This window comes from Lithobates pipiens, unplaced genomic scaffold, assembly GCF_037356315.1.
Source record: "Lithobates pipiens isolate NorthernLeopardFrog02 unplaced genomic scaffold, aLitPip1_a1.2 Scaffold_25, whole genome shotgun sequence".
Taxonomy (NCBI): domain Eukaryota; kingdom Metazoa; phylum Chordata; class Amphibia; order Anura; family Ranidae; genus Lithobates; species Lithobates pipiens.
Window position 1 is genome coordinate 100202329 of NW_027507787.1, and position 13832 is coordinate 100216160.

General features: G+C 41.8%; 1 protein-coding gene across 1 annotated transcript in view; it reads left to right on the top strand.

Moving 5' to 3' along the window:
• The window catches only part of ANTXRL (ANTXR like), a 288394-nt gene that overhangs the window by 93596 nt on the left and 180966 nt on the right, over positions 1-13832 (top strand). The window contains exon 4 of the mRNA XM_077454770.1: positions 425-506. Coding sequence (XP_077310896.1) covers positions 425-506 — 82 coding nt within the window. The remainder of the gene's footprint in view (positions 1-424; positions 507-13832) is intronic.

The window sequence follows — 13832 nt, forward strand, 5'->3', positions numbered from 1 at the left end:
CTGCTCAATCAACCAGCCAGACTACTGGCTGTTCCAAAAACCCGGTCCCAGGATTGGAGATTCCTTCCCACCCATAACGCTATGGAATCTCCGGGCTCCAGGTCCCCAAGTGGATTTTATAAACTTTGGAGGAAACTGATAAAACTGATTCCTCCACATTTAATACCCCTGGAGCCCCTCAACCTGGCTGTTTGAGAAGCCTGGTTGACAATTACTAGGACAGGGAACTGTACCGTCACAATATATATATATATATATATATGTATGTATGTATGTATGTATGTATGTGTGTGTAACACGCTGCATAAATTGACGGTGCTATATAAGTACCTATAATAATATAATATAATAAAATAAGAAATAATAAAGAAGTATTAAATTATTATCAATCATATAATGTTTCGTATTCAACTGTCTTTTGCAGAGAAATGATCCGCGAAGGCTTGAAGATTCTTCGATCTGAGGTGCCTGGAGGTGATACATTTATGCATGAAGGGTTTAAAAGGGTAAGTATAAGCATAAACGTTACATATGTGGTTGCTAATTTGGTTGTAATAACAATGTGCAAAATGTGTAAGGTGTAGCGTCAATGTTGCACATAGCTAGCATACTGCACCATTTTTTGTTTCTAAGGTTTAGGTCTGAGAATTAGATTTATAGGGCCACAGGCCCTATATACAATGTTGTATTTTCAGTGAATACAAATGTTGCAATTCTTGTGTTCCAAAACTGATGTTTAACATGATTTTTGCAAATGCACAAGCTTGCTGTTCTATATTTTATACTACAAACTTTGTATTATAGATTTCAGTGGTATTTTACATGCAGAGGCTTTCGATTTTGCCAAATTGTTTGGAAGAATAAATAGTTGCTAGACCCGAGAAGGGACTATAACATTTTGTTCTAGGACAGCTTGACTGCCCCACAAAGAGGCCTATTTTTCTTATATTTTAGAGATTTTGTTACAGTTTGTTTGATTACGGTGTTGTGCTCAATCCACTGTTACACATTATTGTTTAATGTACAAGGCCTGGCTCCGGTAAAATGTAATTGTGGTTGGACTTTGTGTTTGCCAGTAAAGGAATCAAACAGTTATAACACACTGATCCAATCTCTTCATAGACAACCAAGTAGTATTAAAATGTTAGTATTTGTACTGAATAGCTGATCACTCACTGCAGAAACATTTTCAACTGTAGTAGGTTACATATAGTAGGTTACATAGTTGCATAGTTGGTAAGGTCGAAAAAAGACACAAGTCCATCAAGTCCAACCTAAGTAGGCAACTTTATATGTGGTGGACTTGTAGGTGGGATTCATTTTGCTATCAAATTTCAATTCAGTTTTAGTCATTAGTGTTTTTTTAAATACATTTTTATTGAAAAGAAAATGCAACATCATGAAAGAGAAGGTATAAAACAGCATGAGCAGTTCAAAAAATATGTAACATCTATAGAAAAAACTGAGTCTACTCAAGTACGACGGGGGGAGCCCAGGAAGTATGCAAGAGGGAGGGTGGAGAGGCAAAGGGTATGAGAAGCCCTTGATCTCGGCACATTGGGTACCAACATCACATCAAAGAGAACACATCCTCAGTTAATTTTAGACATAAGATCCAAATAGGCAGAAGAAAAGGTAAAAGCGAACCAGCAGGCCCATATTTTATGCACTGTAGAAGCTAAGTCTGGGAGATCTTTCATGTTAGTCATAGTCTTTTGACTAAAATGCCATTTTGGTTTTAGTATTTTAGTCATCTGAATTGATTTGGTTTGTCAACTCAAATAGTAAAAAATATTTTTGTTGATGAAATAACAATGCTACCCAGCCCCAAAAGCGTGCCAATCCAGGGGAGCCAGGGCCTTAAAAAGGCTCTGCCTGACCCAAGATGGCTGCCAGAGTCACATGCGGTAGCAGCATCCAATGGGATAGTTTCCATAGTGACTCAGGAAACCATAGAAGAACCCTTTTCTCTTCACTTCCTCTCCAACTGCAGTGCCACTGTGGATGAGTGCCACCTGCAGTGGAGAAAGTAGGTTGCACCTGCATAAAGACATTAGTTCTAGTGAAAATTCTAACTCTGCCTTTCTTCACTAAAACTCCAGGAAACAATGCTCAGTCCTTCACTCTGTTCTAACTTCTGCACATTATCTTACGTTGCTGCTTTATCTTGATTAGTTCCCTTTCAAAGTCTGTATTCTCTCAGCTCTGACTAACAAGAAGGCAAATAAAAGATTCAATCTCTTCCCCAGCATGAGAGGGACTCTCACCCTGTCACAGACAGATAAGCAGCCTTGTTCTCTATGGGCACACTGAACCTGTTTCTCTGTGAAATGGCTGCTGCCCCTCTCTTCTCCCCTCTCCGTCTCTCTCCTGGCTTCTTCCCCTGTTACACAATAGGAAAATGTTCCCTCGATTCTGCGAGGGTTTTGTAACTTTCTAAAGCTGCAGTACAGCACTTCCTTGTCTCCAAACCTTCCTCCATGTCACCCATCCCAGGAGAGCAATGTTTTGCTGTGGGGTGCATGCATGCCATGAGATTTCACACACATGATGGCACTCTCTTAGAGCTGCTGAAGACCTGGCACACATGCGGGATATTGTTGCACATATGCAGATACAGTGTAGGTTCTCTGCAAGACAACGGATGCCAGGAACCAGCTGCACATGTGCATATGCTCAGGATTCCCCAATGCATGGATAGATATGCCACAGGTCTCTGCCAGGTCATCCAAAGATGATGGTGCCAAAGAGTAGGGGCGGCGCAACATTATCACTGGGCTGAAAGTGGTATTAAACCAAAAAAACTAAAAAATTGCTATATTGCTGCTCACCAATCCTTAGATGTGGTGGCTGCATTTGTTTTCTTTTTTTGGGCTTTTTTCCTTTATTTTCACCTGGTAATCAGGCCAGTAAGTCTGATATTTTTCAACTACCTTAAACAGTCCAAACTGTCCAGCAAACTGGCAGTTAGACGGTTTGAGACAAACAATTTAACACTGACAGGAGTGCTTACAGTGGTTGGTCAGTTTTAATTTATGGGTAGCACCCTGGTGTTTAGGCAGGGTTACTAACAAATTTAGTTTGCCAGGTGGTAATTTCCTGGTTAATTGTTAGAAAATCAACTGATTCCTCTTTAATTCTGGAATTGCTGCACCTTTTCTCTTCTGTCACTAGGTGGCACTGTGGCTGGTAATATTAGAATGACAAGGGCTTAGCAAGGTCAGTCATGAATGGATAGGGTGTCTCAGCCAATTGGCAGGGGTTTCTTTAGTCCCTTGGCCTGTTGGGAAAGCTTATTTATTTGGGTGGAGTCAGGTGATTGGGGTTCTGTGCCACTTGGACAGCTGTCTAGGTGGAGCTGTGTTATGTCTCCCTGGGCTCCTAGGCCGAAAGCCTGAGGCCTATCCCGGGGACACCTGGCTGCTAGGCTGCCTGAGGCCTATCCAGGAGCAGGAAAAGAAGTGTAGGGTTGGGACTGCAGGATTGGAGTCCAAACGAGTTGAGAAGGTTCAGCCAGACGGGGAACCAGTTGAGGTCAGAGGTAGAAGGGAAGCTGTTGCCACTAAAGGACCACCCATCTTGCTACCGTAGACTACTGTGAGTAAGTTTGAGCAAGTACCAGAGCAGTCTTCTGACCAACTGGGGACGGTGAAGAAGTGGGAAAGCAGCAGCAAATGCCAAGCCGACCCAGCAGGATAACAGGGCTGGCGCTTGAGGAGTACAAAGTGGGATAGCTATGGAAGAGCTCAGGGGATCTAGTGATGACTGGGATCTGGAAGTTCAGTGAGAGACTGGGAGCTCAGTGAGTGAATATCTACAGTGGGATACTGTGAGATAAAAAATGGACTGTTCTGTATTAACCAGAGTTATGTACAGCTAGCTTTATTTACTGTTTCAAGATTAGTTGCCATAGGAGACAGCGGTTTTACCTATACAGAAGTGTTATCTGGCTGGAGGCTTCCACTGTATAGCTGTCTACCTATAGAAGTCTCAGAGTCTGAAAATTAACATTGCATCTACTCAAGGGTGTCCTGGCCCTAGCCCTCTCTGCCACAGTTCTGTTAAAAGACAATAAATCTCTTGTTTGCATTCCAAAAGTGACTCGTGCCCATCATTTCTTCTTGCATCACACCCACCATACCTGGTAACCCACTCTACAAAGAAAGATGTCAGCTCTCTCTGACCCTGGTGGTCACCATTAGGCCTCTAGGTGTCGGGGCTCTTGCTACATATGTATTTAAACATTTATTCTAAAAGAGAAAAAACTTTTTCTATACCTGCTTAAAATTGGAATTTGTCTTTGTTGGCCAAGTCCATTTTTTAGTCGAGTTCATCTAAAGCCCCATACACACTATCAGTTTTTCTGCTGAGTTTTTCCTTCAGATTTACCAAAACCGTATAATATGAGGTCAAACCTTAGGAATTTCAATGTGTATGCAATCAGGCAGGCCCTTGTACTACATGGTTTTGGTAAACCTGAAGGAAAAAGTCAGCAGAAAATCTGATAGTGTGTATGGGGCTTAAATCGATTAGTACCCTCTCCACAGATTATCAATTCTGCTGTCTAGATTTGTCTTTGTTGTTCCTCCAAACAGAATAGAGACACCCTAAGAAAGTAAGTGTGTTACTAACCAGATCACTAAGTAAAAAAAGCCAAAAAAGATGCAGCCACCACATTTAGGAATTGGTAAGCTGCAATATATTAAATTTTTGATTTTGAGTTTTATACTGTTTAAAGTAGGCTTCTAAAGGAAGCATGCTTCTGTGAGTTGACAAATCCAGCCAGCCAAGTTTAAATGGGCATTCTAGCTCGCCATGGGTTACTACAGGCACTTTATTATCTTAGGGCAAGCACAATAGCCACTTGGAGGACCAATAGTTAAGTAGTAATTCACATTCAGCTGGAGTTTTCCTGCAATGTTGAAGACTATTCACTACTCATCCAAGTAGTTTTCTTAGTTCTATTGAGAGTGTCAGGAACACACCCCAGCATTTATAACACACTGATAACGCAGTCACCTTAATCCAGCTGGAATATATTAAGGAAGATGTTGATTATTCAAGAACATGTTGGAAGGCATAACATTTTGAGAAACCATCCTGTTTGAATTACATGAATGACAAATGTAATTATAATCTGTTATTTTTTAAACTTTTACACCTCCCATTATGTCCTGGGACAATCAACATCAGCCTTGGTACATTCCATGGTGATTGGATTAAAGTGAATGAGTTCCCTATATGACCATACATTCTAAAGTATGTTCCTGACATTAGGCAGAACTGGACAGTCTCAGGACTGGAATGAAAGAAATATAAAGTCAGTAAAAAATACATAAATGTATTTCATCCATGTATTTATCTGTTTGCCTGTGGTTAACCTTTAAATCAAAAATAGAGTGGCCCAAACAGAAGAAATGCAATACTTCAGTAACATTTAGGACTCATTCAGACTTCGTTATATTACTATTATTATTATACAGGATATACAGTATATAGCGCAAATAGTTTGAGAAACACTTTACAACACGAGGGTAGGCAATACAGGTACAATACAATTTAATACAGGAGGAATCAGAGGACCCTGTTCATTAGAGCTTACAATCTAAAAGGGAGGGTCAAGTGATACAAAAGGTAATAATTGTGGGGGATAAACTGATTGAGAAAATAAAAATACAGTTATTAGGCGGGGGCAGAATAGGCTTCTCTGAAGAGAAAGGTTTTCAGGTATTGTCTAAAAGTTGACATAGTAGGAGATAGTAAGACACATTGAGGTAGGGAGTTCCATAGGATGGGAGAGGTTCAGAAAAAGTCCTGAAAGCAAGCAGGGGAGGAAGTGACCAGGGAGCTAGAGAGCAGGAGGTCTTTGGAGGAGCAAAGAGAATGATTTGGTTGGTATTTTGAGACTAGGTTAGTGATGTAGCTGGGGGCTGAGTTATGGATGGCTTTGCAGGTTGTTAATATTTTGAATTCGTTGAGTGAGCAGAAGGAAGTGGAGGGATCAGCAGAGAGGAGTAGCAGACACTGAATGACTGGTAAGGTAAGGTTTAGTGGCACAGTGGTGTAGTGGTTAGCACTCTTGCCTAGCAGTAAAAAGGGTCACTGGTTCAAATCCCAACCACGACACTACCTGCCTGGAGTTTGCATGTTCTCCCTGTGCCTGTGTGGGTTTCCTCTGGGTACTCCGGTTTCCTCCAAAAAACATGCAGGTAGGTTAATTGGCTTCTGTCCAAAATTGGCCCTAGTATATGAATGGGGACCTTGGATTGTGGGCTCCTTGAGGGTAGGGATAATTGTAGGATGGGGACAATTGTAGACATTCACTCAGGTTGAACTGGATGGACTGGTGTCTTTATTCAACCTTACTAACTATGTAACTATGTAGATGAGTTTGGTAGCAGCATTCACGATGGACAAAAGTGGGGATAGCCTATGTAAGCCAATGAGGACAGAATCACAGTAGTGGAGGCGAGAGATGACCTGGGAGTAAATTAGCTTTGTGGTGTCATTGAGAGTATGTTGCATAGGTTGAGGCGCCAAGCTTTGGAAAGTGATTGGATGTGGGGCCAAATAGATAGTTCAGTGTCCAGGAGAACACCTAGCACCTTGGCATGCAGGGACAGATTGATAGTTATTAGATCGATCTTGACAGAGAAGTCAGGGGAGGGGGGTACGTGGGGAGGAAGTAATATGGGCTCAGTTTTGGATAGAATTTGTTTGAGGAAGTGGTGTGACATTCAGGCTGATATGTTAGTAAAATAGTGATTGATGGTTTGAGCTAAGGATTAAAGATATAGATTTGGATGTAATGAGCATAGAAATGGTATTGGAAACCATGGGTGATAACCTTGTAAATGGCTCCCAAGCACAATATGCAGTTACAGACAAAGCATACATATGTTAGCCTAGAGAAAACATATACCATGAATTGTGGTGCACCGTGCTAACAGAAAAGGGTCATATGTGTTTTATGGTTCAATGTGGTACACTGGCAGCCAATTAACAGTGAATGGGCTACCCTAATGTAATACATGTGCAATGCGCCTGATGGTCCCATAATGGACTGCAATAGTGTGGGGGGCGGCTCATAGTAGGTGAGATTGAAAAAAGACACAAGTCCATCAAGTCCAACCATATACTGTGATATTGTCTGGCGAAAACTGGAAAGAAAAGGAACCGTGAAATAAATCAGATTACTTTACAGGCATAAACCACCATACAGGTCAGTACAGCAGCTAAATAAAATATGTGAATGAGGTTATTGTCAATAAAGGGGATTCTAAGAAAGAAATTCATAAGAGATCTGAAAATGTTAATAGAACTAAATAATTTTTAATAGTGGTCTTTTAATGTAACTGGAGATGTCTGACATCCTGTGAGCAGATGAAAGTACACTGTTAGTATCAGCTATGTACTGCCAATGAGTTTTGGGCACTAGCTATGGCATGTTTTAATTTTGATTAATGACAGGAAGTTCACTGTATATAGGGAAAAATGACACTTACGTCCATCTTCATCTCCCATTATGATAAGCTCACAAAACATTCACACGTTTCCCAGGGTTAACAGCTTATAGTGTATCAGCATACATTTTAGGATTAATTCTTCTATAATAAAATATTGATCAGTGGATAAAAAAACAAAACATTTATAACAAATCTACTTTTACTGGAATGCTGACGAATCTAGATATTCTGTAGATCAAGAGGAAGGCAAAAACAACCCTTATAAAGCAAAGTCAAGTTTTCCATATATGGGAAAAAATGTCTTTCTGAATCCCAAAGACAGTCTGCTAACTCACTAGATCAACATTATAAAGTAGTTTTTCTTATAGATACAGTTACTAGCTCTACTTGCAAAATCTTTATACCGGGTATATAGTGCAAGCACCTAGAGGTATCTGCATATACCTACCATACAGTCTGCAATTCCCTATACTTCAGCAGAATTCTGGGATGTTCTGATTAGGTATAGACATGTGCAAAAGGAAAAAAAAAATTTGTTTAGTTTCGTTTTAATTCGTTAATTAATTAATTTAGTTTAGTTATATTCGTTAAATTCATTTTCTACCGAATTCGAAAAATTGGTCGCAATCGAAAATATTTTAACCAAATTCGAAAATATTTCTACCGAATTCGAAATGATTTCAACATTATTCGAAATTATTTCAACCGCATTCAAAACTATTTCAACCGGATTCGATAATATTTTGCGACCCGACTTTAGGGCCATGTATCTCGGGGTCACTTGGTGCTAGAAACCCCAAATATGAGTTGTTGTAGTGATAGTTCTATGGTATTTGCATACCAAATTTGGTGTTTCTAGCTATAAGTGACCCCGAGATATGTGGCCCCAAAATTGGGTCGCAAAATGTAATTCTCTATTGCAGAAAAGTGTTTGACAATTTGTGACTCAAATTTAGGGCCATGTATATCGGGGTCACTTGGTGCTAGAAACTCCAAATTTGGAGATGTTGTAGTGCTAGTTCTATTGTGTTTGCATACCAAATTTGGTGCTTCTAGCTATAAGTGGCCCCGAGATACGTGGCCCCAAAATGTCATTTTCGAATTTGATTTGAATTTCGTTTGAATTCGTTAGCATTGTAATTTGGTAATTCGGATGCATCCTAATGTCCGAATAATGAAAATTCATCTGAATTTCGATTCGGAAGGAAACGGAATGCATATGTCTAATTAGGTACAGTGAGGTTAAAAAGTATTTGATCCCCTGCTGATTTTGTACGTTTGCCCATTGATGAAGAAATGATCAGTCTATAATTTTAATGGTAGGTTTATTTTAACAATGGGAGACAGAATAACAACAAAAAAAATCAAGAAAAATGCATTAAAAAAAAAAGTATAAATCGATTTGCATTTTATTGCGGGAAATAAGTATTTGGCCCCTTTGCAAAACATAGTTACATAGTAGGCGAGGTTGAAAAAAGACACAAGTCCATCAAGTCCAACCCATGTGTGTGATTATATGTCAGTATTACATTGCATATCCCTATATGTTGTGGTCGTTCAGGAGCTTATCTAATAGTTTTTTGAAACTATCGATGCTCCCCACTGAGACCACCGCCTGTGGCAGCGAATTCCTTGCCGACTCTTACAGTAAAGAACCCTCTACGTAGTTTAAGGTTTAACCTCTTTTCTTCAAATTTTAATGAGTGGCTACATGTCTTGTTAAACTCCCTTCCGCAAAAAAGTTTTATCCCTATTGTGTACATGACTTAGTACTTGGTGGCAAAACCCTTGTTGGCAATCACAGAGGTCAGACGTTTCTCGTAGTTGGCATCAGCTTACGACATATCTCAGGAGGGATTTTGTCTCATTCCTCTTTGCAGATCCTCTCCAAGTCATTAAAGCAGACCTTCAGTAATTTTTTTAATTTTCTATCTATTAAACCTTCTGCCCGTGTTGTTCTAACTTTGGATAGTAAAAATATGTATATATATTTCTGCCAGTAAATACCTTATACAGCCCACTTCCCGTTTCTTGTCTGGTCATTAGCCTACGCTTATGACATCATGCACAGCTCTCTCTTTCACTCTTGTGAGAGTTTAAAATAATATGCAAACTGGTTGGAGGGAAGCTTCGGAATGGCAAAGATGTTTTTATTACAAATTATGTGAGCAGACTGCAGTTCCTCTTTAAGGTTTTGAGGCTGATGTTTGGTAACACAAACCTTTAGCTCACTCCATATATTTCCTATAGGATTAAGGTCTGGAGACTGCCTAGGCAACTCCAGGACCTTAATGTGCTTCTCCTTGAGCCACTCCTTTGTTGCCTTGGTCATGTGTTTTGGGTCATTGTCAGGCTGAATTACCCAACCACGACCCATTTTCAATGCCTTGGCTGAGGGAAGGAGGTTCTCATCCAAGGTTTGGCGGTACATGGCCCCAACCATCATCCCTTTGATGCAGTGAAGTTGTGCTGTCCCCCTAGCATAAACCCCCACCCCAAACCATAATGTTTTCCACCTCCATGTTTGACGGTGGAGATGGTGTTCTTGGGGTCATAGGCAGCATTCCTCCTCCAAACATGGCAAGTTGAGTTGATGCCAAATAGCTCAATTTTGATCTCTTCTGACCACAACACTTTCACCCAGTTTTCCTCTGAATCATTCAGATGTTCATTAGCAAACTTCAGATGGGCCTGTACATGTGCTTTCTCGAGCAGGGGGACCTTGTGGGTGCTGCAGGATTTCAGTTCTTCACAGCGTAGTGTGTTACCAATTGTTTTCTTGGTGACTATGATTCCAGCTGCCATGAAATCATTGACAAGAGTCTCCCATGTAGTTCTGGGCTGATTGCTCACCATTCTCATGATCATTGAAACTCCACGAGGTGAGCTCTTGCATGGAGCCCCAGACTGAGGGAGATTGACAGTTATTTTGTGTTTCTTCCATTTGCGAATAATCACGCCAACTGTTGTCACCCTTTCACCTAGCTGCTTGGTGATGATCTTGTAGCCCATTCCAGCCTTGTGCAGGTCTACAATCTTGTCCCTGACATCCTTGAACAGTTTTTTTGTCTTGGCCATGGTGGAGAGATTGGAATCTGATTGATTGCTTCTTTTATACAGCTAACAAGCTAAGATTAGGAGCACTCCCTTCAAGAGATCTTCAATCTTCAATCTTACCTGTATAGAAGGGAGACAGAAATCTTGCTGATTGATAGGGGATCAAATACTTACAATACTTTACTCATTAAAATGCAAATCAAGTTTTTTAACTTTTTTGAAATGCGGTTTTCTGGATATTTTTGTTATTCTGTCTCTAATGCCGCGTACGCATGATCAGAATTCTCGTCGGAAAAAGCTCTGATGGTTTTCCTGATGGAATTTCAACAGAATTTGGCTCAAGCTGTCTTGCCTGCACACGGTCACACCAAATTCCGATTATAACGCAGTGATATAAAACACGTATGACGGGACTAGAAAAAGGAAGTTCAATAGCCAGTAGCCAATAGCTTCTGTCTCGTAGTTGAATCTGAGCATGCGTGATTTTTGGCGTGTCGGAATTGCATACACACAATTGGAATTTCCGATAGAAAGTTTTTCCGTCGGGAAAATTGAGAACATGCTATAAATTTTTGGCTGACGGAAATTCGGACAGCTAAATTCCGATGGAGCATACACACGGTCGCATTTTCCAATAAAAAGCTCTCATCTGTCTTTTTCTGGCCGGAATTCCGATTGTGTGTACATGGCATTAGTGCTAAAATAAACTTACCATTAAAATTATAGAGTGATCATTTCTTTGTCAGTGGGCAAACGTACAAAATCAGCAGGGGATCAAATACTTTTTTCCCTCACTGTATTACAGCTTGTTGACCGGATGCTAGAGGTTACAGCACACATTACGACTTATCATTTAGTTGCCAGAGGTTACAGCACATCACTTCTGCTAACCAATTGGTTGCTAGAGGTTACTGCACATCCTTACCACTCACAGATTGGTTGCTAGAGTTTACATGCTTACCACTCACTGATTGGTTGCTTGAGATAGCATGCTTACTGCTCACTTTTTGGTTGAAAGAGGTTACTGCACATTATTACCGCTCAGTGATCGGTTGCTAGAGATTACTGTGCATCATTACCACTTACTTATTGGTTACTAGAGGTCACAGCACATCAATACAGCTCACTAATTGGTTTCTGAAGGTTACAGCACATTATCTTATAAATGTCTGTACACCATGAACTGAGGAGGCGGGGGGACCCGCCAAAAGGCAGAAAACTCCTATAACTTGTTATTAGGAATTAGCAAAGCAGTAAAAGTTAACTATGTGCAGCTAGTAACAGCCCAATAGGAGCAGTATCCCTGGGGACAGGCTGCCAGAAATAAATTACTAGTCATGCTGCCTGCAGTAGAGCAGTGTGGAGGGGTGAGCTATCTACAGAATGCAAGATTGAGGGGTGAGCTATGAACGGAGTGCAGGATTGAGGGGTGAGTTATGTACGGTGTGCAGGATTGAAGAGGGTAAGATATGTACGGAGTGCAGGATTGAGAGGTGATCTGTGTATGGAGTGCAGGTTTTAGGGGTGAGCTTTGCATGGAGTACAGGGTTTTAGGGGTGAGCTGTATACAGAGCGCAGGGATTAGGGGTGAGCTGAGTTTAGGGGTGAGCTGTGTTAGGGGTGAACTGTGTACGGAGTGCAGGGTTTAGGAGTGAGCTGTGAATGGAGCGCAGGTTTTAGGGGTGAGCTGTGTACGGAGTGCAGGGTTTAGGGGTGAGCTGTGTGCAGGGTGCAAGGTTTAGGGGTGAGCTTAAAGAGGAAGTAAACCCAGATGGGAGCCATCAGTCATGGCACACGCTAGGGGAAGACATGGTGGTCTGTTTCTTCACAGTGCATGCACCGATGATGACATTGGCGCACTACAAGTGAAAGGCACACATTTAGAAGATATTTCCACTACCTATAGGTAAGCCTTATTCTAGGCTTACCTATAGATAAAAGTAAGACTAAAGTTTTACAACCACTTTAATACAGAGTGCAGGGTTTGGGGGTGAGCTGTGTACAGAGCGCAGAGTTTATCAGTGAGCTGTTTACAGAGCGCAGGGCTTAGGGGTGAGCTGAGTTTAGGGGTGAGCTGTGTTAGGGGTGAACTGTGTACGGAGTGCAGGGTTTAGGGGTAAGCTGTGTATGGAGCGCAGGGTTTGAGGGTGAGCTGTGTACAGAGTGCAGGGTTTATGGGTTGGTGTGTGTTAGGGGTGAGCTGTGTACGAAGCACAGGGTTTAGGGGTGAGCTGTGTACAGAGAGCAGGGTTTAGACGTGAGCTGTGTACAGAGTGCAGGGTTTAGGGGTGAGCTGTGTATGGAGCACAGGGTTTAGGGGTGAGCTGTGTACGGAGTGCAGGGTTTAGGGATGAGCTGTGTACGTAGCGCAGGGTTTAGGGGTGAGCTGTGTACAGAGTGCAATGTTTAGGGGTAAGCTGTTTTAGGGGTGAGCTGTGTACGGAGCGCAGGGTTTAGGAGTGAGCTCTGTTAAGGGTGAGCTGTGAATGGAGTGCAGGTTTTAGGGGTGAGCTCTGTACGGAGTGCATGGTTTAGGGGTGAGCTTAAAGAGGAAGTAAACCCAGATGGGAGCCATCAGGCATGGCACACGCTGGGGAAAGACATGGTGGTCCGTTTCTTCACAGTGCATGCACCAATGATGACATTGGCGCACTACAAGTGAAATATTTCCTAAAAGGCGCACATTTAGAAGATATTTCCACTACCTATAGGTAAGCTTTATTCTAGGCTTACCTATAGATAAAAGTAAGACTAAAGTTTTACAACCACTTTAATACAGAGTGCAGGGTTTGGGGGTGAGCCATGTTAGGAGTGAGCTCGTATAGAGATAGAGGATGTGTTTCATAGATCAGGGAGGGTTCTAATCGGCTTCTGGGAGGAGAGCGCTGTCACTTGTAAATACACAAGCAGCGCTTCTGTATTTACAAGTGACAGTAGCAAGCAGCTCAGCAGCCAACGCCAAATCACGCAGGTGGAGGAAATTGGCTGAAAAAAGACAGCGGGCAGTGCAGGTTTCAGAGGCAGCTGCTTTGGGCCCCCAACAATTGCGGGGCCCTGGGCAGATGGCCCGCTTGCCTTGCGTTAAAGACAGCCCTGACTGCATTCTAAATATAATGTTACTAATTCTTTCTATAGGAGCAAGATTATAGACCTTTCTTTTAAGTCTATGCCTCTTTTATAATAAGGCCCCTTTCACACTGGGGCGGTGCGGGCGTCGGGCGGTAAAGCGCCGCTATTTTTAGCGGCGCTTTACCGTCGTTTTAGCGGCGGTCTGCAGGCGCTAGCGGGGTGGTTTTAACCCCCGCTAGC